The sequence below is a fragment of the Zootoca vivipara genome, chromosome 6 (genome assembly GCF_963506605.1).
Source record: "Zootoca vivipara chromosome 6, rZooViv1.1, whole genome shotgun sequence".
In the NCBI taxonomy this organism is placed as follows: domain Eukaryota; kingdom Metazoa; phylum Chordata; class Lepidosauria; order Squamata; family Lacertidae; genus Zootoca; species Zootoca vivipara.
The window spans coordinates 78,771,524-78,799,513 of NC_083281.1; the positions used below are offsets into that span (position 1 = coordinate 78,771,524).

The window sequence follows — 27,990 nt, forward strand, 5'->3', positions numbered from 1 at the left end:
CGCAGAGAGCGGGTCGATGCGTCCAAAATGGCGGAGCGGGGCGGGCGAGGCGGTGGTAGGAACAGCGGCGGCGTCAGCGGCAGCCTGGACAAGAGCATCACCCTCCCGCCGGACGAGATCTTCCGCAACCTGGAGAACGCCAAGCGCTTCGCCATCGACATCGGTGAGCCGGGGCTGGCGGGGAGGGACGCCGCTGAGGGCGGAGAGGCGGAGGCGGCAGCCAGCGCCGCTCCTCACGGCCACTTCACCACCTTCATTTGAAGCGCTGAGAGAAAAAGGGAGGCGAACGCGCGGAGGAGCTGAGGCGCCGCCGCGCGAGGGACGCCGGGAACGGTAGTCCAGCGTCCCATAGCGGTCCGTGGCAGCAGAGGGAGAAGCGGACTGCAAGTCCCGGCGTGCCCCGGGGCCAAGCAGGCGGTACGGCGCACGCTGGGAGATGTAGTTCTCGCTCTCACCGCGGCCGGCGCTGGCTCGCGGCGAGAAAACTACGGAGCCCAGAGTGCCTTGCCCAGGGGCCGGGAGGGGGCGGGGGAGAGGTAGAGAAGAGAACGTATAAACAAGGTTGCCTGCTTTGGCTGTACCTTCCCTGCCATTAGGGGTGGGAAACCCCGCCAGGATTTGGGGCTGGGGGCTGCGTGGGTATCCCCCCCATACTTGGGGTGGGGGAACTGGAAAGGAGTTTGACTTTGTTTTCTCCCCAAATGGGGGGTTGGGGAATGTGCTACCCTTGGAGGAAGGGGAAATAGGATTGGGCAGGTTAGCAGAGGTGGCCCCCAGGGCCTTTCTCCCCGGCCCTCATGGCTACACCAGCCCTCCGCCAGCCCAGCATTGCACACATAGGATCAGAGAGTTGGAATGGACCACGAGGGTCATCTAGTCCAACCCCATGTGGTGCAGGAATCTTTTGCCCAAAGTGGGGTTTCGAACCCACGACCCTGAGATGAAGAGTCTCGTGTGCTCTACTGACCGAGCTATCCTAAGTTCTGTTTTTTGCTTGGCTGGAAACGAGTCCTTGAAATGTGCCTCGCGTTCATCTTGTTGGAGGGTAGGCGGATGGGTGTTTTGTGCATGCCAGTGTAGAAACTCACTTGTTGTGTAAAGTTAAAGTTTTGCATTCACTGCTCTGCCCACCCCGCCCATTGATTGCATGTGGCCCTCGGCAGGTTGCCTAGGAGGGAATGTGGCCCTCGGCCTGGGGGAGGGTGGAGTTCCCCACTGCTGATATGGAGGTGTATTATTACACGGTCATTTTATGTAACGTGCTTTAAACATGTTCAAAGCCAGTGCAGTATGGTTGTGGCGTGTTGGAATAGTACCTAGAGGACCAAGGTTAAAATTCCCCCTCAGCCATGAAGCTCGCTGGGTGACCTTGAGCCAGGTGCTACTTATCAGCCTAACCTAGCTCACAGGATTGTTGTGTGGATAAAACAGAGAGAGGGAGAGCCCTGTTTGCTATTTTAAGAACCTTGGAGGAAAGATGGGATACAAAGGCAATAAACAAATAATAAACAAAAACTGAAAGTGCTGCTTATTTGGTATAACGTTGTTGTTGTTTAGTCGTTCAGTCGTGTCCGACTCTTCGTGACCCCATGGACCATAGCACGCCAGGCACTCCTGTCTTTAAACATTATATAACATTATATCCTATCTATTATTAAATTTATATCCCACCCTTTCTCCCCAGTAGACTTTGGTGTTTAAAGTATTTTGCATATATTCATTTATACTACAGTGTAGGATTAAAGAATTTGTGGCTGAAAAGGACAGATTATTCTTCATCGGTTGAGGCAGGCCAGGAAATGGACAGCGGGCCTAGGTTTGGGACAGTAAATACTGTAGCACTGACCTGCCTTTATCACTGCTGTCTTGCATTTGTCCCTGGTTTTTCATTCCTGAACGTTTGCGTGTGTGAGGAGGATAGGACAGATCTGATATTTTGCTGCATCCCTGTCAATGAAGGACATCCAGCTAAATCATACTTAAAGCTGAGATTAATAGATTTAAACGTTGCTTAGGTCAATGGTTTCAGTGGTTCTGCTTTGAGATGGACTACTACTGGCTATCACTTGAACCTTTTACCTGTCTAAAAGAGACAATTTTCATATTAGATGTGGGTGGGGATAAGCCATAAACCTCATTTCAAGAAGAGGTCCTTTTGTCACATAATTATGCTGATTTATAAAGAGCTAGACATCTCATGCCATTACATGTTGTTCCTGGAACTGCTGCTTAGCAAGCATTGGTGGCTGTGCCTTACTTTTGCTCTTTTGTTGTTGGGAGAATGATCTGAGTTGTGTTTTCTCAAGATTCGTTTAAAACCTGAGTCTTGCTGGAACAAGATGTTCTCATTTTTGTCTTACATTTTGAATCATCTGTAATTCAAGCCCCACAGTAGATAAAATTATACCACGCAATTAAAATCAAAGGATTGGGTTTGCATTAAGAGCTTGAGCTGGTATCCCTCGCCCCCTTGTGGAGTGTAACTTCTCCAAAAAAGAGAGAGAGATGATAGTTTTATTTATTGCATCTAACCAAAAATGTGGGTTAAATGCTAGAGCTTGATTCCTTCTCACTAGGTCAGAGTGGAATTAAAGCAAGGAGATTAGCTATAACCTCAGACACAAGAGCATCCCACAGTGGGTGTCCGAAACAGTGTTTGGACACCCACTTAGCTCTGCCAATTAGACATAAATCAGGTATCACATGTTGTTACACTCTAGAAATTTTTTTCCCCACTCACAGTTGCAGAACAGTGTCACAGTGGACATCAATATAGGTCTTTGTTTTTAATAGAATCCTATTCAGTGCTGCTTGTTGTGCATTTGTCACTTCAAACACAAAGGCCAAAAAAAAAAAAAAACCCACCAAAAGCAAACTCCCTACAAAGAGTATGTTTTTAATAGTATGTTAATTCAGCAGATGTAGTAAAACTGGGTTCAGATACCCAGGCTGTCTTTCCTGCTTCCATACTTGCAGAATTTTCTGCGGAATCTGGTATAAATTGGATGTTCAGAGGTCTACTGCCTGATCCAGCAGCTCTTCTTCTGTACTTTGCACAGCTTTCAGAATAAAGTGGTGCAACTTTTTTCACGTATTCCAGGTTGCAGGTGGGAGTTTGTGGGAACGTTCCCCTGATTATAAAAACAACCACCACCACCCTCTGTGTTTGGTGCAAGTCCTTGCATTCTCTCTCTCTCTCTTTCTCTCTCTCTCTCTCGTCTGACATTTCTACATGTAAGCCTTTCGCCTCCTTGGGGAACATTTAAAATGTACTTAACAACAACAACTTGAGAACACATGCAGCTTGAACAGACTTATGATGCATCCCTGTTCACCCCAACTCAAATTCTGGAGTGCATGCTCTTTCATTTTTTTAATCTTTTAGGAAGGAACTATGTGCCAGCTTTAAAAGTGTATTGGAGCTGCATATTTCATAAAAATGGGGGAGAACTTAAGAAGAGACCTGCTGGAACCAAAGGCGCATGTAATCCATCCAGTGGCAAGCCTGGTGATGCCCCTTATGGGAATCCCACAAGCAGGACCTGAGTGCAGGATCACTCCTCCCCTCCTATGCTTTCCAGCAACTGGCATGCAGAGGTACAATGCCTCTGACAGCGGAAGCTGAACACAGTCATCCTGCCTACTAGCTACTGATTGCCTTGTTCTCCATGAATTGGTTTAATCCTTTTCTAAAGCCATCCAAGTTGGTGGCCACCACTGCACCTGTGGGAGCGGATGCCACAGCCTTAGCTATGCTCTGTGTGAAATACTAATTTCCTTTGTGTGTTGTGTTTTCCTGCGGAAGGCTGCAACTCCCTTATCTCGATGGGGAAGGGGAAACGCTTCAGTTCAGCATTTTCCGCAGCTTTCTGGAGATTAGTCCTGACAAAAGGAAATAACTACACGTTGGGCAATCCTGAAAATTGTGGGTGGGAACTACCAAAAAACCCGTGGCGAGGGTGTGCTTGGAAGGCTCAGAGCGGATTAAGCACATCCTTGGATTGTAAAATAATTGTCGCTTTGCTGATTAGACTACTTTTGGGACCATCTTCTGGTCCGCACACAGAAGAGAGAGAGGAGGGTGCAGCCGTAAAGGATTAATATTTAAAATAATTGCCTCTTGGTGTTTGTATTGTGTTTTTTTTAAAAAAAAAATCTGTTGCTACTTCCAATGCATATTTTATATTCATATTTAGTTTTTCTGCATACCGCTCTTGATATTTTATAATGTGAGCTGTTCCTAAATTAATGTCGGTCCAGCTCAGAAGAGACCTACTGAAATTAATCTGACTGGCCTTTTTGAATTTAATTTTAGTAGGCCTACTCTGAGTAAAGCGTTGTTGGATACACCCCAACATATTTTAGACTGAAAAGAACTCTCCAGTTATAACATATGTAATAGGCTTGCAACCTTTCACCGTCTAGCTATAGTTTCTGAATGATTATGGTCCTATACCATGAGTACCTAACTCTATAGTCAAAGTCGAAATTAAGTTGAACATGTTGGACTAACACATGGGAGGCCAGGGTCAGACCCCCACTTAATGCTGACCTGCCACTTGTGGAGCATAGTAAAATTTATCATATGCACAGTGTCGCTTGCTTTTGAAGGCATTGATTTGTGGGTGCCTTGCAGTGAATTGCCACGTTATTCTGGTGACATGTCATTTGCCAGAAAACCGTATCCCCCCCCCCCCCCGGTTTCCAAAAAGCATTACTATAAATTTCAAACTTGCCCATGAAGCATTAGCTCTATGCATATTGCTGCAGATGGATTTCCTCACCGCCCTACTTCTAGAGAAAACAATTGCTGCAAGTTACAGAAAAATAAGTGAGGTTGCCAAACAGTTACATTGCTCACAGCTCAGTTAAAAGAAAGCATTTAAACTACTTGTGGCATGCTTCTTGATTGTTGACCAGCTTGATCCTCCCTACAAAAACAATCAGTTTACTGTTAATTGGAGTTCAAATGATATTCGCTAAAGCACAAAATATTATGTAAAGAAGCTTACAAGTGTTACGTTGGTCACTAAGGCATTACCTCACAACTTAAAGGATATATAAAACCAAGCTGGCATAACGTAGATTAAAAACAGGTCATATTGTAAGGCAGCAGTTGGCTCTCACCTTAGGCAGGGGTTACATTCTGGGGTAGCGTGTAAAGCCAGAATTGAGCATAGACAATGCAACCCTTTAAAAAACACTCCCAAAGCAACTGAAGACTCTTTGATCACCTCTGCAGTCTCTCCCAAAGCTGATACAGACTCTCTCTGAACCTCCAAACGCTCTCACAGGGTGAGTGCAATGGGGGTGGGGGGTGGGATAGCCAACAGTTTTTTTCCCGTTCTCCCACCCCCTTGCAACTCCACTCTTCCGCTCCCCCCTTTTTTTTGGCCAAGCATATAAAGCTGCGATTACGCAAGTAAAACACGCATAAGCTGCAAATTAGTTGTATCTTCAATCAATATAACTGTGCTTTCCTTACCTCCTTAATATTCAGGTGGGTCACCGCCTAGGACGCATGCCAGCTGAGACTAGCTTGGTCTAACTTAACAGGTCTCTGCTGTCCATGCCCTGATCTTGTAGGCCAGAGGTAGCCACTGCAGTGCTCTCCTGATGTTGCTGGACTACAGCTCCCATCATCCTTAGCTGGCTGAGGCTGATGGGATTTGTAGACTTCTGGAGAGGCCCCATGTTAGCTGCTCCAAATGCTTATCTCGCTGCTATAATATTTTTATTTTGTCGGCAGGTGGGTCACTGGCCAAATTGGCTTATTATTCAACAGTGCAACATAAAGTGGCAAGAGTACGATCTTTTGATCAGTCAGGAAAGGTAAGATTATTATTTTTATTACTGCGCAGCCAAAATCCTTACTGATTTTGTTAATGTTCATTTGAAGAGAGTGACAATAGAAAACATACAGTACTCAAAATATACGAACGTGTGGATATTGCAATAGTTTTAAATCATGCTATAGTGGCATTTTGCGGCAGATTTAGACCGCTAAATTTAGACTTCCTCAGTGGGAGAGATAGGAAGCGGAGCTTACTCCCATCGGTTCTGCCGTGACAGGCCAGCTCCATCAGACCTCCTCTCCCCTCGACTGTCACTTGGGGGGCAGCCATTGCATCAGGCTTTCTCAGAGGAAGAGATAGGAGGTAGGGCTCATTTCATCAGCTTTGCTGGAGACCCCGCTGCATCAAGCACCTCCTGCCCCTGAACTGTGCCAGCTGGTCCTTATAGGAACAACTATTTAGAAATTGGTTTCTGAGTTTTTGCTTTTCCTCTTCCCTCCCTATCCCCGTTTCCTTGTGTGTCACATCTTTTTGGAATCGCAAACCTGCGGGTAGGGACTGTCTTGTTTTACTTGATTATATGCAAGCAGATCTGGGAGCCTTTTTGGCCGAAATGTGGGGTACAAATGCTCCAAACAAGCAATAATAAAAAATAAAAAAGGAAAGCAACCTCTGAATTTGCTTTTCTTTTTAGAGTTGGGGCTGTTGTTCACATTTTTGTTGTTGTTGTTGCTGCTGTTCCCTGAAGGACGTAGAACACGAATCGCCCTACGAAATCACGGTGCAAGAGGAGATAACGGCTCGGCTGCATTTCATTAAGTTTGAGAACGCCTATATTGAAACCTGCCTGGACTTCATCAAAGACCATCTCGTCAATACGGAAACGAAAGTGATCAAAGCCACAGGAGGTGGTGCGTACAAATTCAAAGACCTTATTGAGAAGAAGCTGGGACTAAAGTAAGTGGAAATGCAAAGGCATCCTTTGTGTTGGGAATTATTATTGGCTTTGATGGGCTGCTGTGTGCTTTGATCACTTGGCCTTGCCATGAAGAGGAAGCAAACCACTTGCTTTGGGAGGCAGATTCTCTTGACTTGTTTTTACCCTGTTCTTCAGCCCCCAAACAAGCTTCTGTAGCAACATACAGATATATACGTATACACATATATCTGTTTATACTGTCGTACCTTGGAAGTCGAAGGGAATCTGTAACTTGATAACTGGCCAAGTCTGGGCTGTAGAATTGCACACTGCGTAGACTTCTCAATTTTTTTATTCTAACTTGATGGGCTGGGTGGAGGGAAGGCTGGTAGGTTTCGCAGAGCATATAGAGGTGGTCTGTGAGCAAACAGAGACCAGCGTAGCTGCAGAAGGAGTGATGCCTCACCTAGACTTGAACACAGCCACTTCCTTGTTTACCTGTGGTGAGAGGAAGCAACAGAGCAACCTGCAATACAGGTTGCAGAGTTGAATGTGTGTGAGGTCCCTTGAAAAGAATGAGACCTCATTGAAAGTGGGGTGATCCACTCCCTGCTCTCTCAGAATAGCCAAGCAAGATTAATGCTATCTGTGGAGCACAACATAAAGGACAGTTCTTTTTCACCAGTCGAAGAGAATTCTCTCTTAAGTGATCAGACGGGGAGACTTCACACCAGGAACTTTTTTATGGGTACTTCTGGAGTTTTGAGCAAGTTGCTGTGGGCACCACCCGCTTCTGGTCACTTCCCTCCCCCTCCCCCAGATTAATTCCCCACCAACAAACACTTGCACACTTCAATTTTCAAAGTCATTGGGGTAAAATTCACAGCAGAATTAATCTGAGTCTTGTAAAGCACATAGAGCTGAAAGAAAAGGAACTTCACTTTTTTTTAATTCATATTTTAGGTTAGATAAAGAAGATGTCATGACCTGCCTAATTAAAGGGTGCAACTTTGTGCTAAAGAACATCCCCCACGAGGCATTTGCATACATGAAGGATGCAGACCCAGAGTTCCGATTTCAGATGAACCACCCACATATCTTCCCTTATTTGCTAGTCAATATCGGCTCGGGAGTTTCCATAGTGAAGGTATGTAAAATCAGCTTAACAATTCAGTTGATAATTCATATGCATATATGGAAAGTGTAGTTTAGATTGATGAAGGAAAGGCTGCTGGCTGGAATCTGGCTGGTGACTTGTCATTTTTCAATTGATCTAAAACAGGGATGTGGAACCTTTGGCTGAATCTGGCCTTCCAGGCCACGCTATCTAGCATCCAGGCCCACCCCCCCTCCCCAAGCCACACCCCTCACTGGCCCTGCTTCATACCCTCCTTGACTGATTTTGCCTATCTGGAATGTGTCCTTGAACTCTGATAAAGCTTCCTGCTTCTCTGGATGGAGGATGAAGAGGGATCTGTGGGCATGTGTGGGAACTAGCTTACTGTACAAAGGTAAAATTTTCAGTCATTGCTCCGCCCACCTTTGCCTGTGGCCACGCCCACCACTGACATGCTGCCCCCAGAAGGTTGTGCAAAAGGGAATGTGGCCCTCTGTCTGAAAAAGGTTCCTCACTCTTGATCTAAAAGATACATCTAATACGTGGTTCCTTTTGTCTCCTTTTTGCCCTGCAATTGAAGATCTTCCGGCTGCTCCACCTGGTTAAAACCATGCATGGTTTGCATAGGTCACCTGTCTAGGCTGTTCATACCGTACTGATCACCACCTTTCTCTCTCTTCCTGGTTATTTGAAAGCTGGGTTTCCCCAAGGGAAAAACATGTCCAGACAGGCACACCCTGAGATATGTGTTCATGTTGATATTACAGCTGTAATCTCTGTTGTTGCTCCTGATAGGTGGAAACGGAAGATAAATTTGAGTGGATTGGAGGGAGCTCAATTGGAGGGGGCACATTCTGGGGTCTCGGAGCATTGCTTACACAAACAAAGGTAATACTGCAATTTTGTCATGGCTTGGGTGTGTTGCTAATAAGGGAAGATCTCTTGGCCACCTTGGCTACCCCTCTTGTTCTGAGTGAGAAGCGCAAATTGGCATTGGTGCTTCCTAGACCAAGGCCTTGTTCTTACCGCAGGAAGTTAATCTATGTCTGCGGTGAATAGCTTCAGGTGGGAAGTCCACGGGACCTAATGCTCCTCTATTTATTTGCTTCAGAATGATTTATTGATTCATTTTGTAATTTACTCCATTTAACAGTCTCCTTAAAACAACAGAATTTAGGAGAGATGATAGAGACGGAATAGTTTCAAAGTTAACCAGAATTAAGCTGTTTAAGGCAGTTTAATTGATTAAAGTGCTAGATGTTGTTTCTTATTTGTTTTGCACATGGAAACATTTATTAATCTGAAAGCATTTCTAAACAGCTTAATATTTAAAAATCATCTCTATGTGCCATTAAAAAAAAAGCAACGTGAGAACTGTGCCAATTATTTATGTTGAAGTAGGGTCATAGCTGGGACGCGAGTGACGTTGTGGGTTAAACCACAGAGCCTAGGGCTTGCCGACCAGAAGGTTGGCGGTTTGAATCCCTGCGATGGGGTGAGCTCCCATTGCTTAGTCCCTGCTCCTGCCAACCTAGCAGTTTGAAAGCCCGTCAAATTGCAAGTAGATGAATAGGTACCTCTACGGCGTGAAGGTAAACAGCGTTTCTGTGCGCTGCTCTGGTTCGCCAGAAGTGGCTTAGTCATGCTGGCCACATGACCCGGAAGCTGTATGCCGGCTCCCTCGGCCATTAAAGCGAGAGGAGTGCCGCAACCCCAGAGTCAGACACGACTGGACCTAATGGTCAGGGGTCCCTTTACCTTTAGGGTCATAGCTAAGTCTGGTCAATGCCAGCTTTTTAACATGGTGATGTATCACCAGCCAAACATCTTGATATAGTGATACATCGTGATGTTGAAAAGTGGAGGGAGGAACAAGCTGCATCGGCCCCGGCTCCACAAGGCACTGGGGTAAAAACCGCCTCAGCTCGCTCGGTGGCAGCAGTGCTGGTTTCACCCTGGTGCCCCAAGGGCCAGGGCCGATGCTGCTTGTTCCTCCCTCCATGTGCTGGGCATTGGTGACAAAGGGAGCCGGGTGCAGGCAAGCCCCACCCACAATATACTGCCAGGTGAAGGCACCATCACGCTCTGGCTCTCAAACAGGCCTAGTCATAGCTAAGTGGTAGAACATCTGCTTTGCGTGCAGAAGGTCCCAGATTGAATCCCCAGCATCTCCAAGTAGGGCTGTGGAAGGCAGTCTGATTGAGAGCTGCTGCAAGTGATTGTAGGCAGATCTGAGCTGGATGAACCAATAGTCTGATTCTGCATAAGGCAAGTTCCTATGTAGTCTCGGGTGCGATCTGCAGAATGACAGGTATGGTTAAGAATTATCCTTCACATCAAGAGGTGCTCAAGCGACGTTTGCGGGGGTGTTGTTTGTTTTTTAGAAATTTGATGAGTTGCTGCAGCTCGCTTCGAAGGGACGGCACACAAACGTCGATATGCTTGTGAAGGATGTTTATGGTGGAGCCTACCAGACGCTGGGGCTAAGTGGAAACCTGATCGCCAGTAGTTTCGGGAAATCTGCCACAGCAGACAAAGGTACCTTTTGAAAATTCACTGTGTCCTGCTGGTGCGGTGATAAAACCCGTGAAAGAACCCATGGGTTTGTCTGCTGAGTTGCTGCCTTGCTCTGTCAGTCTTTTAAAACAAACGAAGTGTATGTAGGTTTTACTCAGAGTAGGCCATGGACAGAGCTCACCATGTAATTTGATTCTGATGAGGCTGCAGGTCTAGTGTTGAATTGACCAAGCAAGCCCCAGAGTTGCTGCTGGCTTCATCCTGATTCATTCCAGAAAACCACCAGAGTTCCCTTCAGAATGAATTCTCACGCATTCTTACTCATCTACAACTGGGATAGCCAATGGGGTGACCCTCTGGATCGGGCATCCCCAAACTTCGGCCCACCAAATGTTTTGGACTACAATTCCCATCTTCCCCGACCACTGGTCCTGTTAGCTAGGGATCATGGGAGTTGTAGGCCAAAACATCTGGAGGGCCGCAGTTTGGGGGTGCCTGCTCTAGATCCTGTTGACCCACAACCCCCATCAGCCTCTGGCAGCATGCCCAAAAGATGGGTAAGAAGGGAGTTGTAGTCCAACAATATCTAGAGACCACCGCGTTGGCTACCCCTGACTCTAAAAGAATCCTCTTGGGTATGTTTGCCTATCTCTGGATTAAAGGGACAGTCTTTTCTTCTGGGTGCCATATGCTAGAGGTAGCAGCAGGGCTAGAGCCAAATTTTTAGGGGGCACACTTCACCCCCCCCCCTCTGTCTCTTTCTTTCTCCTCACCCAGTAGGCTGTCTGCTCTTCCCAGAGATCTGAACTGATTACTTGCAGACGACTTTTACAATTGTGCTGTGGACCATAAGTTGTTTACCCCTACTTTTTATCTCTTTCCTCCCTCTATCGTCCTCCTTTTTAGAATTTTCCAAAGAAGACATGGCAAAAAGCTTGCTGCATATGATTAGCAACGATATTGGGCAGCTGGCTTGCCTCTACGCCAAACTCCACAACCTGAACAAAATTTATTTTGGAGGCTTTTTTATTCGAGGCCATCCAGTCACCATGCGCACAATTACTTACAGTATTAATTTCTTCTCCAAGGTAATGAATTATTATTATTGTTGTTGTTGTTGTTGTTGTTGTTGTTGTTATTATTATTATTATTATTTGGTTTTAGTTTTCAGGGAATGACTAAAGGTGTTTGTTTGGTTTGCAGCTGTGTGATTAAGCCAGGGGTGAATAATCTGATGCCCACTAGATGTTGTGGAACTCCATCTCCCATCTCCCCTGGGCTTTGGTTATGCTTGCTGGCCTGATCAGAGTTTCGAGTCCAACAATATATGGAGGGTCACAGCCTCCCCATTCCTGGAGTGTGTAAAGCAGGGTGTGGGTGTGTGTCCAGCCTTTTCCCCAGAACCAGGACGCAAGGCAGCTTACAAAAATTAAAACAAACACAGATAGCTGAGAACATAAAGGTTAAAAAGTAATTAAACTATAACAAAATTAATAGCTGCAATCCACCCTTTCAGATTTGTCATGCTTCATAATGCCTGTAAAGAAACAGGTAGTCACTGATCTAAGCCATGCTAGTCTAGAGACATGGCTTTCTTTTTAATGTGTCATTTATTGGAAGCCCTAAATAATGACCCTTAATTTTTGTGCATTTGAGTAGTACTAGCATGAAATGAGTGAGTCAGGCAAAACTAATGACAGGGAAATTCATGCCCTCAGTGGCTGCCTGGTTTGTTTGTTTTTGCAAAATATCCACTGCAGTATTTGCCCCCGTTGTCTTTGTTTACCCCAGTGTGACTGGAGGCAGCAAAAAGCCCAATTCAAGCGCCGTGTTTACGCTTGCAGAATTTCTGTGTGAAATAGGTCTTGGAATCCCTGCACAAAGTCAGGGTTGCAGCTTACGATCTGTGCTTGCACTTTTGTTAAGAGCTGTAAACACAGTAATGCAAAAAGAGCTTTTCAAGCTATTGGAGGCTGTCCCAACACAAACATTTTCATGTTGTGGCAGGGAGAGGTTCAGGCCTTGTTCCTGAGGCATGAAGGATACCTGGGAGCCATCGGGGCGTTTCTGAAGGGAGCCGAGCAAGACAGTAAGTACAGAACACCAATCCAGCGCTCTGAAAAAGTTTGCAATCCCCTGTGGGGAGTCCGAACCGCCTGCCAGTGGAAAATTAAGTCTCCTGCTCCAGCCATTCTTGGACTTCTGGGCATGGAGCTCCCAATTTCTCACTCCATTTACTGTGGTGGGTTTTAAAAGAGACTTGGCCTCCTCATCAGCCCGCCTGTTTGTGCCAGAACATGGCGCCGCCACCACCTCCTGCCTAGAAAAAGGAGGGGGCAAGTCAAGCCTCCAACAGTGACTTTTCCCATAACAAGTCCCAGTTGTGACAAGGATAATCGGCCAACACAACGTAGGATTGTCAAGTTGGTCATCTGTCCATGAGAAGTCTCTTCCTTCTCCTCCTACCCCACCCCCTCTCACCAGGGTATTAAGAATGTTTACTCATGTTCCCACTGTTTTATTATTGGAGAGGGTAAAAGTCTCTCTTCTTTTCCCAATTTTTGCTCAATTGTTCTTGTGATTTTCTAGCCAGATAAAACCATATAGGCATCTCTTGAAAGCTTCCAGGCACTCACCAGAAGGAATCCAGGTTTTCACACAGCTTAAAGCTTTACTGCTGGCAAAGAGTCAGGGCCATTTCCTTTGGGCTGCATCCTGCTCAGTACTGCATCCTGCTCAGAATAGACCCAGTGGAATTAATTAACCTTGGTTAGTTCTGTTGCCTGCACTGGGTTTACTCTGAGTAAGCCTAGTGTCAGATGTAACCCTTCGTGACCGTGACTATGGTCATTCACCATCAGAACATTGTAATAGGTAAATATGATCGTTAACTTTCATTTGTTTTCCCCCTAACCTTTTTGTTTTTTAAACCAGGGTTTCCCAGACTTGGGTCTCCAGCTGTTGTTGGACTACAACTCCCACCATCCCTAGCTAGTAGGACCAGTGGTCAGGGAAGATCGGAATTATAGTAAAAACAACATCTGGAGACCCAAGTTTGGGAAACCCTGTTTTAAACCCAGTTGTATGATCCAACAAAGTTCTATTGCCTTCCCCAAACACCTGGCTTTATTTGCTGTTTGCTTTTATTCTTTGTACAAGAGATCGTAAATCCGTGGCATGTGTGGGAATCTCTCTCTCTCTGCATCTTCTTGTATGTTCTTGCCTTCAGCTAATGGTTCTGTTTCTCTCCTCCTCAACCCCACCATCTACTAGATCCTAATCAGTACAGCTGGGGGGAAAACTACGCTGGCAGTTCTGGGCTCATGAGCACGTCGCCAGACATCTGCCCCATGCAACGAGAAAGGAGCGGCACGGTGAGTCTTCTTGGGATAGAGCTGCGCAGGTGAGAAGAGGCTGGCTGCTGGACCAGGCCAAAGGCCCACCTGATCTCACTGTGGCCAAGCAGATGCCCATTATTGGAAGCCTGACAGCAGGACCTGGGACTTAAAAGACGTGTAGTTATGCTAGATTGCCACTAAGGCACAGGTCCCCATGGCGTTTCTTTCCCCAAGTTTCTCCAGGCGTAAACCACATGTGTTGGTGCAGGTCTCCTGTCTAATCTCATTCTATACTGATCACAACCTTTTCTCCCCGCTTCCCAAGTTTGACATGTTGGAAATGGATCGTTTGGAACGACCGCTCGTCAATCTTCCCTTGCTGAAGGATCCATCCACTTACATCCCGGACACGGTTGACCTCACCGACGATGCCATGGCTAGGAAGTACTGGCTCTCATGCTTCGAGGAGGCCTTGGACGGGGTGAGGGCCTTCTCTTAAATGTGTTGCCGCATATGTTGCATGGATTTGCAAGGGGTGTGTGCAGATTTCCTAATAGGAAATTGAAGCCCATGGAAGTCTGTGGAAACCCAGTAGGCTTAAACGGAGATCTTGTGCTTAAGCCTCTTTTTGTATTATTATAAAGGTACTTTTCTTGTATCTTTTCTATGTACTGGCTTGTGGTTTGCATTTTGTGCCCTACACTCTTCTGAAAGAGAGATCTTGAAAGGTAGCAGGGCAGTGAGAGAGCTTGTGCAAATTTGCTGTGATGCCACAAGCCCACTTAGTCTTCTGGGACACCCAACAGTGTGTGTGTGTGTGTTTGTGCACATACACACACACACAGAGAGAGAGAGAGAGAGAGAAAGAGAAAGAAAGAAAGAAAGAAAGAAAGAAAGAAAGAAAGAAAGAAAGAAAGAAAGAAAGGGGACTCTTTTGAGATCCCCCTTGCTCTGCAGTTTGGAGAAGGATGTTGGAAAGATCTGGCTGGCCCTTGTAGGGAAACAGGAGGCCCCACACGCACCATATATTTAAAGCAGTATCATACTACTTTAAACAATCATGGCTTCCCCCAAAGACCCCTAGGAAGTGCTGTATGCTGGGGTGCTGAGAGTTGTTAGAAGACCCTTGCAATTCCTAGAGCAGGTTAATTTTCAGTCCCTCTTCTTGGAGAAACTCCACCTAGTGCTGATGGAGCTCTAGATAGACATTTGCTCCAATCCAGAAGGGTTCTTCGTATGAAGCCGCCATGTTCCAAATCGGACCACTGTTCAGAATTTCCTATATGAATTGGCAGCTGGTTTCCTCCTGCCCGGAGATGTGAGGGATTGAATCTGGGACCTTTTGTAAGCAAAGCGGTTTCTCTGCCTCCGAATGACGGGTCTCCTCTGCTTCTCTTCTGCTCTTGACATTGGTGCAAATGGAAGAGCACTCAACCCCACTTTGCAAACCATTTTTACATGTCAGAGAGGTTTTGTGGGTTACGGAATTAGAGCTTAGTTCAGGGAAGGGAGACATTTTTCAGCCAGGCGAGCAGGGGCAGAGCCAAAAATAGGTAGAACAGCTAACATGTCCAAGGACATATTCCAGATTCCAGCCAAGCAAAACTACTCAAGGAGTCTATGAATCAGGGCTGGTGAGGGGTGTGACCAGAAAGGGTCCAAGGGGCCAGAGAGACCTGAAGGGCCACGTCCAACCCCAGGACCTCATTTTTCCCATCTCTGGGTTAGCTGGTAAGCTAAGCCAGTGTGTGTAGACCCTTGGAGAAACTCGAGGTTTCTTTAAATAAATAAATAAATAAAAATATGTCAGGGGATTATCTGCCCTCTTGCATCTTTGATGTGTTTTGCTGTTTGTTTTGTTTTTGGTCAGCTGCTTTCTTCAAACCAGTGCAACTATTTAGCCTAATCTAGAGGGTTTGCCATTGTCATTTATCTTTGCCCCCAGCTTCATCTGCTTTCATTTTCTATGTAACAGCAACAAAAGCCACAGTTGCAAATAATAATGCCCTTGGCACTGCCTCTCCATCCCTCTGCTTTCCTTCCTTCCTTTGCCAGGTCGCGAAGCGAGCTGCAGCCAGCCAGCCAGAGTCTGTTGATGCAGCTGAGCGAGCCGAGAAGTTCCGGCAGAAGTACTGGGACAAACTTCAGACGCTCCGGCAGCAGCCTTTGTAAGTCGGTGCATGCGGGACGGCAGCGGGTTGACTTAGCCGGAACAGAGTGCCCAGCTTATGCACATTTTAAACATCGCTGGGCATCTCATGAGCTGCTTGCTACTGTTGCATCCTGAGTAATTCCCACCAGTTTTGTAAATAGCTATAAAAGACGGCTAGTCTTTATCCTCCGTGAATTTTGCTTATCGATGGCCACTAGGCACAAAGGACACATTCAAGCCAGTGCGACTGGGGAAGGGGTATGGTCTGGAGTGAGTCCTGAGGGCCAGATTCGGCCCCCAGGACTGAGTTTCCACACTCCTGAACTGGATGTATTCGGGAAACCCATAAGCAGGGCACGAGGGCCATAACATTCTCTCTCCTGTGATTTTCCAACAACTATTAAATCAAAGGCTTACTGAAGGGAAGTATACAGGGAACAGAACTTGTAGCCTTTGATAAATTACCCTCCATGACGGTCTAATCAGTTAATGGCTGTCAGCGCATGGCATGGTAATTACTTCCATAGTTGGGATATGTACTGGAAATCTTTCCTTTTGTCTGTCCTTTTTTTGTCTCCATTCAGCTCCTATCCACTCTTCTTTTGGTTTATTTTATACAGTATGTGTGTTTGAAACTCTCTATCCCTTGCTTTTTGAAGAACTTCCTCCCCAAAGCAGCTGATGATCTCTTTAAAAAAGCAACAACCACCAACTCCACCGCAGTGACATGTAAAAATAAGATACAACCGAACAGCATGCCAGCGTAAAATGTGAAGAATGGAATATAAAGCAGGATGCCAATCATAAAACGCAGTATGAAGCTCTTAAAAACCCAGCAAGGAGTAAAAAGTGCAGAAGGAAACAGACTAATTTGGAAAGATTAGGGAGGGAGGAAGGTTTTCAACCGTGTTGAAAACAACAATGCTGGCTGCTTGCTTCACTCCTAAGAGAATTCCAGAGAACCATGGAATACCTTTTGAGAGCAAGCCACTTAATTATCTTGAGATGCATGAGAGATGGATATAACTAGCAGAGCAAAAGTTGCCATTAATTGCCCTGCATGGCTAGAAAGGGGAAGGGCAAGAGCTCAGTGGCATAGCGTCTGCTTTGCATACAGAAGGTTCCAGGTTCAATCCCAGGCATCTTGCAAGTAGGACTGGGAACATCCCCTGTTTGAATTCCTGAAGAGCCTCTGCCAGTCAGTCTAGACCAGGGGTAGTCAACCTTTTTATACCTACCACTCACTAATGCATCTTTCTTGATGGTAAAAATTTCCTTACTGCCCACCAGTGCTCGATGGAAGAAGGATTCAGCTTGTGCTGTAGAACCCCCTACCGCCCACCTAGAATCCTGAAACGCCCACTAGTGGGCGGTAGGGACCAGGTTGACAACCCTTGGTGTATACAGTACTGGGCTAGATAGACCAGTGGTCTGATTCAGTTACAGTGGTGCCTCGCTTAACGAATGCCCTGCTTAATGAAATTTCCGCTTAACGAAAGGTTTTTTTCGAGCGGAGGTTGCCTCGCTAGACGAATTCGTTTTCATGAAAAATTCGTCTAGCGAATCGCGGTTTCCCATAGGAATGCATTGAAATTCAATTAATGTGTTCCTATGGGCAAAGAAAAAATTCAAAAAAAATTCAATGCATTCCTATGGGATTCGCTAGATGAATTTTTCATTATAAGAAAAGACCTGTGGAACGAATTGAATTCGTCTAGCGAGGCACCACTGTACTGTACTTATAATGAAAAATTCGTCTAGCGAATCCCATAGGAATGCATTGATTTTTTTTTTAAAAAAATTGCCCATAGGAATGCATTAATTGAATCTCAATGCATTCCTATGGGAAACCGCGATTCGCTAGACGAATTTTTCATAAAACGAATTCGTCTAGCGAGGCAACCTCTGCTCGAAAAAACCTTTTGTTACGCGGAAATTTCGTTAAGCAGGGCATTCGTTAAGCGAGGCACCACTGTATAAGGTTTCTGTCTTCTCGGTTGACCCTGTCCTTTCCCTTTCATCTTCCCCAGTGCCTACGGCACCTTAACTGTTAGAAGTCTGCTGGATACAAGGGAGCACTGTTTGAATGAGTTCAACTTCCCAGATCCCTACTCCAAGGTAAGTGTTTCCTCCTTAACCTTCTGGCTGTGCTCAAGTAAGCCTTAGCTTGCATCCAGCTAAGTCCTACTCAGAGTAGACCCATTGAAACTAATGAACCCCAGTCAGCTGTATTAACATCACTGGGTTTACTCCGAGTACAACTAGTGTTGTATACAACCCATAGATTCTCAAATCTTTTCTTTCCCGTGAGCGGTAATAGACAAACTGCAGATTCGGGTCCCTGCTCTGAGGATTTTCCCTTCAGAGCAGTTGATAAAGAAGAGTCCAGAGTAATGGGGTAAATGTACAAATGAATGCCTTGCATGTATGCATGACTCTGGTAGTGAGAAAGTGCTGTGAGATACCAATGTTGCTAAAAGATGGAATTGTTTTGTTGAAAATTGGAGCACAAGATGCAGGGATGTAAGACTAGAAAGGTACCTGTTTTTGTAAATAACACCTTTTTTTAAAAAAAAGCAACAGACGAAATAGGCAACACCCCTTCCCCACCCTCCAAAAAACAGGCAGTCCAAAAAAAGCATTTCCATTTGAAAGCTTTTATAGCAGGGACCCAGGTATAATACTTTTCATTATTTCTATAATTAGGGAGCCAACAGCAAAAAGGTCCCGTCTCTGAATCCTGTCAAACTCATTGTTCTTCCCAGCACCAAACTCACATCGCTGCTTTGTAACGAAGAAGTTACTGCTGGGTTCTAGAAACATCCACCTCTGAGCATTTTTAGCAATTTCTGTGAGAAATGGCTCTTTTTATATGCTCTTGTCAGCTGTGGTTATTCATTGATCCCATTGGAGGCCACAAAGGAGAGAGCTTGGAGGGGTGGTCTTTGGGGGGGTGGGATAAAGTGCTTCTAAAGGAATTGAGCCTTTTCCTTCCTCCCTGTACATATCACCTTGTGCCTTACTTTCTTGCAGGTAAAACAGAAAGAAAACGGCATCGCCCTAAAGTGTTACCAGAGTGTTATTGACTCTTTGGATTCATTAGGCTGGGAGGAGCGGCAGTTCGCTCTGGTGAAAGGACTTCTTGCGGGGAACGTCTTTGACTGGGGGGCAAAAGCAGTCTCAGAGTAGGTGTTCTAACCGTCATTGTGCAGCTCTGCATTCGCCCTTCCCCAAAAAGACTTTGAATGCCCCTTGTATTTTATTTCTTCTTTTTCTAGCAAGTGCGCTAATGACATGCTTTGCCATCTGCAAATCAGTTTACGTTCCATTAATGGTATTTGGGTGTGGCTAATTCTCCCCATATGACTGAAGTGGGCAGATTAATTCCCTTAAACACACACACACACCCTTCATTGCATGAGAGATCACCTCATTAGCACTTAACCTGGTTAGTAACTTGCTGACATGATAAATACAGAACCTAGCAGTATGTGTAGCTTAAGGCTGCCATACTGGGATTTCACCAGGGGGGATTTCTGAAAGGCGGCACTTTGTGCTGGATCTTAGGCAAGTCAATAATAAAAAAAAATTGGCTCAACAAGTTTGGGGTTAACAAAAAAACAACTCAACAACTTTTGGGGTGTCCTGCTTTTTACTTTTTGAAATATGGCAACCCTAGTGTAGCTGTAAGACTAATCAAGCATTTGTTTCCCTAGCATGATGATGATAGGGGCATGCTAGGAAGCCTCACCCCCTCCAACACATCTGAGTCCCTGTTTTTTAAAGTCCTTGATGAACTGAAGGCATTTTTCTGAAGTGTGGAGTCTCCTCCTCTTAGAGGGAGACTTCTTCTCTGATTTTTGAAATCTGTGTGTGTGCGCGCGCACACACACACACTGATATTTGATGAAATGGAGCATTAAGGGGGGGAATGGAGCATTAAGAATTGCAATCCAGCCCTACTTCCTCTCAAACTGGCACCTATAAATAGGGCTGGATGGATTATATATTAGTGGAAATAACTCTGGCAGTGGCTGGTAGGGCAGGGAGCAGGAAGCCCAAACAGGAAGTGGAGCCAGCGCTGCCATCTGAACTGGATGTAAAAGCAAGAAGGCATGCAGGTGGGGGGTGGGGGACTGGTGAAGGGCAGGCAGAGGTTAGCAGGGCACAGCCCCTTTCACAAGCCGGAAGGGACATAGCTAGCATCTGTTATCTTCATTTAGGGATGGACTGTAGCTCAGTGGCTGGAGCCCCTGCTTCACATGCAGAAGGTCCCAGTTTCAGTCCCTGGCATCTGCAGGTAGGGCTGGGAGAGACTCTTGACTAACCCTGGAGAGCCACTGTCAGTCAGTGTAGACATTACTGAGCCAGGTGGACCCAGTGCTCTGACTCAGTATAAGGGAGCCCCCTGTTTTGAGTCTACTGCGTGGTCCAGTGGCAGAGGAAATAATCCTCTCCTACAGTTTCAATCCCCAGCATCTACAAAGAGCAAGTCATGGGAAAGACCTGCCCTTTGCCCAAAACTATGGAAAGCTGCTGCCAGTTGAGATTTAGGCCAAACTGGGCTAGGTGGTCTGATGGTCTGCTGCTGCAGGCGACTCTTTCATGTGCCTCCCTGCCAGTCTTCTTGCAGTGGGGCTCTCTTCTTCCTTCTCGAAATGTCTCTTTACACTTTTTTAAAAAAATAATAATTTGGACAAAGTATATCTGCTGTCCTCTTTTCCAGGCTCACTACTGAGAGATGTTTATTTTTTAATAAGTAAATCCTGGAGGGGTAGCACATGCCTGTTCAGCTGCAGAGCTCTTTGGACCAAGCATCCCTGCAGAATCTCACATGCCCCCCCCCCCACATTCACATTCTTCCTTCTCTTTCTCTCTCTTCCCTGATGCCCAGCGTTCTTGAAACGGAGCCGCAGTTTGGATTCGAGGAAGCCAAGGAGAAACTGCAAGGTATTGGGCAGGAACTCTCCCTTTTGGTATCTTTCTGTGATATCTGCATGTATCAGGTAGAGGGCGTCCCTATCATTGGGCGGGGGGTGCCCTACGGCTGGTTGCGAATGCGGAGCATCCTTAAGAGCAGGTAGCTGTGTAAAAGCCTCTAAGCCAGGCATCCCCAAACTGCGGCCCTCCAGATGTTTTGGCCTACAACTCCCATGATCCCTAGCTAACAGGACCAGTGGTCAGGGATGATGGGAATTGTAGTCCAAAACATCTGGAGGGCCGGAGTTTGGGGGTGCTTGCTCTAGGCTAGGGATTGGGATGTTGCTGGACCCCTGTCTGAAACCCTGGAGTACTACTGCCAGTCAGTGTTGGGACATTATTATTATTATTATTATTATTATTATTATTTCAATTTATATACTGCCCTTTATCCAAAGATCCCAGGGCAGTGTACATTAAAATTTACATAGTGTAATGTCAGGGGATTGTTGCAGCTACTCTTGAGTAAAGACGCTCCAGCCTGCTCTGTCTTTAAGAGCTTTATTGTGCATACTATTTACAGTGCAGAGACATCAGAAAACATGACTGCCTAGTCTGATTCAGAACCCGGCAATGGCGCTTGTCTGCTTTTGCACCAGCACAATAGTCTGGGAACCCCAAAACACCGCCCCCTTGCCCTACGTCTGGGTGCATGACCCGACGTGGGCGCCGGAAGGGGCTGCGTTCCTTCTCCAGTCCCTTGGCTGGAGCGTTGCCGAGACTCCAACATCATCCTGCGCTGCCCTTCCTCCTCTGGCCAGCCGGGTCGGTGTTGAGGCTCTGATACGTCTTGGAGCCCCCTCTCCATCCCGCTCCATTCCTCATTCCCTCCTCCTGACCCGCTGCTAGCGCTGTCACTGGGCGAAGTGCTGGTCAGGATGACTGGGGGAAGGTCCCTGTAGGGAGTACCCCTGACATGTAATAATAATAAAAAATCAATACAACAATCAGCGAAAAAATCATAATAACAGCCCCCCCCCTTTAAAGGCCACAGATTGTTTAATGGCTGAAAGCCTGGGTAAAGAGGAATGTTTTTGTCTGGTGTCTAAATATATGTAACAAACATGCCAGGTGGTCCTCTCTGGGGAAACCGTGAATGTGGAGCCACCACAGAAAAGGCTCGTTGTTGTGTTGTCACCCTCCAAACCTCTCGCAGAGAAGGGCCTCGGATAACAAGCCCAGCATCTGGGTTGGTTTATATGGGGAGAGGCAGCCCTTAAGGCTGCATCGTCTTAAGAAACAAAATAAAATTATGTGAGCAGGAGAATTTAAAAGTTCTGCAAAGTGGTTGGTAGCGCCCACTTGGGCTCTTGCAGATAGCAAAGTGTGGCCCACACCAACTCCTACCCACGCCTCGCGTCCTGCGCTGAAAGTATGGGGTCACCTCCAACATTGGTCACACTCCAAGTAGACCTATTGAAATGAATGGATATAACTCACTCGGATTAGAGTAGAACCTTATTGAATAACAAACCGTTGTCCGGAGTTTGCCCGAGCCAACGAAATCGGGCTCGTCTTGGGAAAGGTTAAAGTGCACACCCAAGGAAACATGTTCCAATCTTAGTTCTGGCACCAGAAGTGTTACTTTGAGCAAGTGGCCTTTTCCCAGCTGTGGGAGGTTCAGCATTCTCTGAATGTGCAGGTGTGGCCCTGAAGCGTACACTATTATTTTATTTACTATGAATATTAATACCCCTGTCTTTGGACTGATTGCTTCTCAAGGTGACTTGCAACAGGCTAAATTCCCCACCCTCTACCCCAGGCCAATCAAAATATCTTGTACACACCAGCAGCCCTTCGGTTGGGCAGTCTCTGTGCCGTTAAACCCTTGTACACACATCCTTTTAGCTGCTCCTCTGGCCAAAAGATAAGGACGGGCTGGTCTCCCTCTTGCCATAGTGCCATAGCTCAATGGCCAAGCACCTGCTTTCCATTAAAAAGGTCCCAGTTTCAATCCCCAGCATCTCCAGGTGTGACTGGAAATGTCACCTGTCCGTAATCCTAGAGAGCTGCTACCAGTCACTGTAGACAGCGTTGAGCTAGATGGAGCAACATAGTTTCAGGCAGCTTCCTATGTTCCTCAAGGACAGGGGGTGTAGCTTCCAGTGCTCCTTAGACCTCTGGCCATTAGAGGAGCCCAGAATGCTTCCCTTCAGATTTTCTTGAGCAATTGACCTGTCAATAACATTTTGATAATGTGTTGGTTTTTGTGCCATTGTACAGAACGCCCCTGGCTCGAAGATTCCTACAATGAATGGCTGGCACGACTCAAGGTATTATTATTATTATTATTATTATTATTATTATTATTATTATTACTATTACTATTATTATTACTACTACTACTACTGCTACTACTTAGCAAGGTGCCAAGGCAGGTTACAACAAGCTACAAGCAGTCACTCTTAACTACTGGATATAATGCAGCTGGACAAAAGAAAGGGAGGGGTGTCTCCCCTTTTCAGCTGCAGATCGTTGAAACGGATACGCTTTCTCTCCCTTTTAATATTCCTTATTTTAAGACAAGATAATTTCATAAAAGAAGGATGCAGAAGAATACAGCATTCCGCAATAAACAAGAAGACTGTTTTGCATGCAATCAGTAGCTCAAGTACTAAAGTGAAAGAAAATGGAGCAAAGAGGGTTTGGATGATAATACTCTGATGCGTGATTACCTCTAAATATAGGAGGAAAATGGATTTTGAACATGCATTTTATGAAGTAAGACCAAGTGTAAACCAGAACAATGTGACATTAGAAGAGGAAGATAGACAAGATTCTCCCTAGATTTCTGATTTCCTCTCTAGAACAGCTGCTTTGTATAAGAAAGGAAGCCACTTTTTTTAAAAAGTCATTTGTACTTTACCTATGGCAGAACCTCTGGGTTTTGTTCTACATTAACAAAATCCAAAGTCTTCTCGGTCATTGTCCCTGCTTAGCATCTGCTTTTTGTGAGATTCCTGTGTTGACGTTTCAGCCACTTGGCCGCCAGCCACAGACCTACGGAATCCCATAAAATAGCCTATTTAGAAATGCCCAGTGAAGACAGGACTTGGCCAAGACCATTACAAAGGCTATCAAAATGCTTGGCATGTTTTAAAATGCGAATCCATAGAAATAACTCTGGATTTTGCAATGTCCTGGTGTCCAAGGGGGCTCTGGCCCAAGTAGTGTGAGGGAAAACTGACCTACACCCTTAAAAAAAAACCAACTAACTATTGTGACTTCTGCCCCACCCCCACAGATTTGGATTGGAGATCCCTCCATATGGAGCCAAAAGGAAGGTGATGTGGGTGCCAACTGCCTTTCAGGCTGTGCCATAGCTTTGAGCTTGTTGAATTTGAGGAACAGGCAAACTCAGAGCAGCCAATGGACCTCTTTTGCTTTAGGGCAGACATACTGCATCTTCCTACAGATGCCATTTTTCTCAGGCAAAATCTGTTGAAAGAGTAGCCTATAGACTTTCCATCAAAAGTTGTTTCTTGTTTTGTTTTGTTTTTGTTTTTTGCTTTTGACAAACCTAGGCTTACAGTCCTAACTCCACTTACCTGAGAGTAAGATCCATTGAACTCAATGGGAACTCACTTCTGAATAGACCTGGTTGTGGGTCGTACTGTTAACTCCGTGTACATATTTTAACCTGTAGCCTGTCGGTGCTTTTCTGAATGATGCTTTTCTTTTTCTTTTACAGGCCTCCCCTCATAAATGTGCCTTAATTTTTGCAGATAACAGTGGAATAGACATCATATTAGGCGTCTTCCCCTTTGTCAGGGAGCTGCTCTCTAGGGGAACAGAGGTCAGTTGAATTACGGTGACAGCCTAAGGTAAACTGCCTCAAGCTAGCTCATCACTGTTGATGTTGTTATTTGAGAGGATATTCCCTTTATAAAGACCTGAGGAACGAGGTCATCACCCCACTCCTTCTAACCACCCCAGGGCGCTCAACCATGGCCACAATGCATTTCCTTCTATCAGACCTAAATGACCAGACAACAGTTAAGGTTGCTAGCTACATTGCTGGGGCAATTAGAATAAGGGCCACCAGCTGATTGATAATTCAGGATTCTAATTCGTGCTTTTATCAAACTTTTTTTCTGTATACACTGTATTGTTTTATTGTTGCTATGGCCTTTGGCTAATGCGAATAAAGTTTATTATTATTATTTGAGAGGATAATGGCATAAGTAACTGGGGGGAAAGATACATACGTATGTGTTTCAGCAAACTTGCCTTAGCTCCTCATGGATCGGATAGAAGGAACTATCCTATACAGAACCACTTGGTGGCTGGGAAGCTCTAGTGCAGGCATCCCCAAACTGTGGCCCTCCAGATGTTTTGGACTACAATTCCCATCCTCCCCGAACACTGGTCCTGTTAGCTAGGGATCATGGGAGTTGTAGTCCAAAACATATGGAGGGCTGCAGTTTGGGGATGCCTGCTCTAGTAGAAGCTATATGTTGGACTAGGAGGTTAATCCCACCTCCTGATGCTCTCCTACAGTTTATTCCTTCACTTCAACTCACATACAGAAGTGTGCAATGAACTTTTCACACTTGGCCAATATGGCACTTGCCTTTCCCCTCTGTGTGTGTTCACAGGTTATATTGGCTTGCAATTCTGGGCCTGCGCTAAATGATGTCACCTACAGCGAGTCCCTGCTTGTTACAGAGAGGATAGCAGCTACAGATCCTGTCATACGGTGAGGACCAGTACGGTGTTTCTTCTCTTTGTGCCGGCACGCTTTTAAAAGAGAAGGTTTGAGACTTAACGCAAAGTTTGGATTGCTGGTGGTTTGCTGAGAGATCAGAAGCAGAGTTTCAACTATACTCTGCTAAATAAAAGCTTAACGTTTTGGGGTTTTGTCCTGTGATATTCAAGGCCAGGTGGCCCTCCAGATGTTCCTGAACTTCAGTTCCCATCACCCCCAGCTATGCTTTCTGGGGCTGATGGAAGTTTTGTTCAGCAACATCTGGTGGGCCAAAGGTTCTCCACACCTGGTTAAGACCAAGGGTTGCTTCAAATCCTGGTTTTGTTCAGAGTAGACCCATTGAAATGGATGAACGTGACTAACATAGGTTCATAATTTCATTGGGTCTGCTCTAGGTAGGGCTTCGTTGAGTACGGCCCTTAATTTTGCATAATATTCAAGAACTGTTTTAAGCCCAAGACCTGGCAAGTGTGTAGCATGTGAACATTGAAGCTGATCTTAAAATTATGCATCTGCCTCCTTTTAGAGCTGCCTTGAAGGAAGAGAAATTGCTCTTGGTACAGACAGGCTCAAGTTCACCCTGCTTGGACCTCAGGTAAGAGGTCTCCTTCCTGTATATTACGAGCCCAAAAAGCTCAGGTGATGTTAACAATCCGGGGGAAAGTCCTCCTTCTCACCACAAGGGGGCAGCAAGTGTTTGCTTTTTTAGGGTCTGTAGAGCATTGTGGTTCCACTGCGTTGTTCTGAGTTTCCAGAAGCACGTCAAAAGCACGATGCATGTCAGAGTTTCCTGCCACTTGGGAAGAAACCCAGAAGCAGAATGGGGCAGCCGTGAAACTGACACGCACCACCCCATTCTGAAGTGTCACTGACATAAGAGCTTTGTGAATGGGACCATAATGCTGGACATGCCCCTTAACCTAGGCAAACCGCGGGCGGCCTGTGTAAAGTGCTGTTGTCAAGGACAGGGGCAGGGCCACAAACTTCACCAGCCCTGCTTCATGTTGTTTAGTTGTGTCCGACTCTTCGTGACCCCATGGACCAGAGCATGCCAGGCACTCCTGTCTTCCACTGCCTCCTGCAAAAACTCCCTGCTTCGTAGCCTCCTTGCTTGTTTTTGCCTGGCTGGAATAGGCCCTTGAATTCTGATGATGCTGGTGAACTAACCCACAGTACAAAGGGTGGCATCTGCATTTATTGCTCCGCCCAGTTTTGCCTCTGGCTCCACCCACCACTGCCAGGCACCATGGACTGGCTGGACACAGAGGAATGTTGGGAGGCACCAGCTGGGGAACCCCCAAGGGAAGAAGGCTCAGAGCCCAGGGATTGAGGGTGGGATGACAAATGAGGGAGAAGACTGGGAGGAAGAGGATGGGTTGGGAGCTGAAGAGGCAGCAGGGCTTAGTGAGCTGGGAGAATCCATGGTATAGAGCATTCCAGAATCGGAGGCAGAAGCTGAAGCAGGAGAATGGAAGGAGGGAGGCCAAGAGGCAGAGACGAATCACGCTGGTGTAGAGTCATGGGGGGTGCCTCCCCCTCCTGCTGTGAGAAGCTCCCCCCCACCCCTTGTCTCCCAGAACCAGAAGAGAGCTGAAACAGATGGTGCTACATACAGGCACAGTCTCCTATTGATTGGAAAAAAAACCCTTGAGTGGAGGAGACTTGGGCAGCTGTGGGGAGGCGGAGCTGCTGTGCCCATTAGGCCTGGCACTCCTGTGCAGATTGTGAGGTGTTGTTGTTTTTTTGCTAATAACTATTAGCTCCAACTGGCACAGTGTGATTTATGGCTGGCTCGCTGCTGACACCAAAAGGTAATGGGGAAATAAGGTTCCCTATCCCTGGTATATAATCCAGTGTTATCTGTTCACACTGCTGTACAGCACCGGCCTCCCTTCCAACCTGTCTTGGGAGTCACGTGATATGTGCAGTTAGGTGTGAGTGTTCCACCTCCGTCTCCCTTTCACCCTGAACCAGGTAGGCAACCCCCCCCCCCCCCCCCCGCAAAGGCCTGCCCAGGTTTCGTGGAGTTGAGCGCTTTCCCGTCTCTCCCCCGCCCCCTTCACCAAGCTCTCTACACCTCATTTCAGCCGTCTAGACAAAGGTTTGGCCAACCTGATCCGGGAGCGGAAGACCGACCTGGTCATCATCGAAGGAATGGGCCGCGCCATCCACACCAACTACTATGCAGCCCTCAAATGCGAGAGCCTCAAGCTTGCCGTCATCAAAAACTCTTGGCTGGCCGATCGCCTCGGCGGGAAGATCTTCAGCGTCATTTTCAAGTATGAGGTGCCCCTCAAATGATCGGGCGAGGAGAGACTCCAGGGGGTGAGCGGCGGCGGGAAACAGGACTTGCACTAGTTTTACTTTAATTGTAAAGAATGTATTTTTATTACCACAGGGAAGATGAGTTCACACAATTCCGTATTTATATTGTGCTTTTATGATTTAAGGAAAGCGACAATAT

At 46.3% G+C, this 27,990-nt stretch overlaps 1 protein-coding gene across 1 annotated transcript; it reads left to right on the forward strand.

Annotated features, from left to right (window-relative positions):
* PANK4 (pantothenate kinase 4 (inactive)) lies at nucleotides 1–27,986 on the forward strand. Its single transcript, XM_035119830.2, has 19 exons — nucleotides 1–163; nucleotides 5,750–5,832; nucleotides 6,544–6,752; nucleotides 7,678–7,861; nucleotides 8,627–8,719; nucleotides 10,216–10,369; nucleotides 11,255–11,436; nucleotides 12,356–12,437; nucleotides 13,622–13,722; nucleotides 14,012–14,167; nucleotides 15,742–15,854; nucleotides 17,869–17,956; nucleotides 18,872–19,023; nucleotides 20,733–20,788; nucleotides 23,042–23,091; nucleotides 24,510–24,614; nucleotides 25,417–25,517; nucleotides 26,053–26,121; nucleotides 27,614–27,986. Exons 1-19 carry the CDS (start codon nucleotides 28–30, stop codon nucleotides 27,825–27,827), a joined length of 2,328 nt encoding a protein of 775 aa, XP_034975721.1. The 5' UTR covers nucleotides 1–27; the 3' UTR covers nucleotides 27,828–27,986.
* Nucleotides 27,987–27,990: the final 4 nt, after the last annotated feature.

Excerpts from the sequence above, each read along its gene's own strand:
- PANK4 (XM_035119830.2), top strand. The coding sequence starts at position 28 with ATGGCGGAGCGGGGCGGGCGAGGCGGTGGTAGGAACAGCGGCGGCGTC. Across the intron at positions 23,092-24,509 it reads AATGGCTGGCACGACTCAAG|GCCTCCCCTCATAAATGTGC; the intron begins GTATTATTATTA and ends TTTCTTTTACAG. Across the intron at positions 24,615-25,416 it reads TGCTCTCTAGGGGAACAGAG|GTTATATTGGCTTGCAATTC; the intron begins GTCAGTTGAATT and ends GTGTGTTCACAG.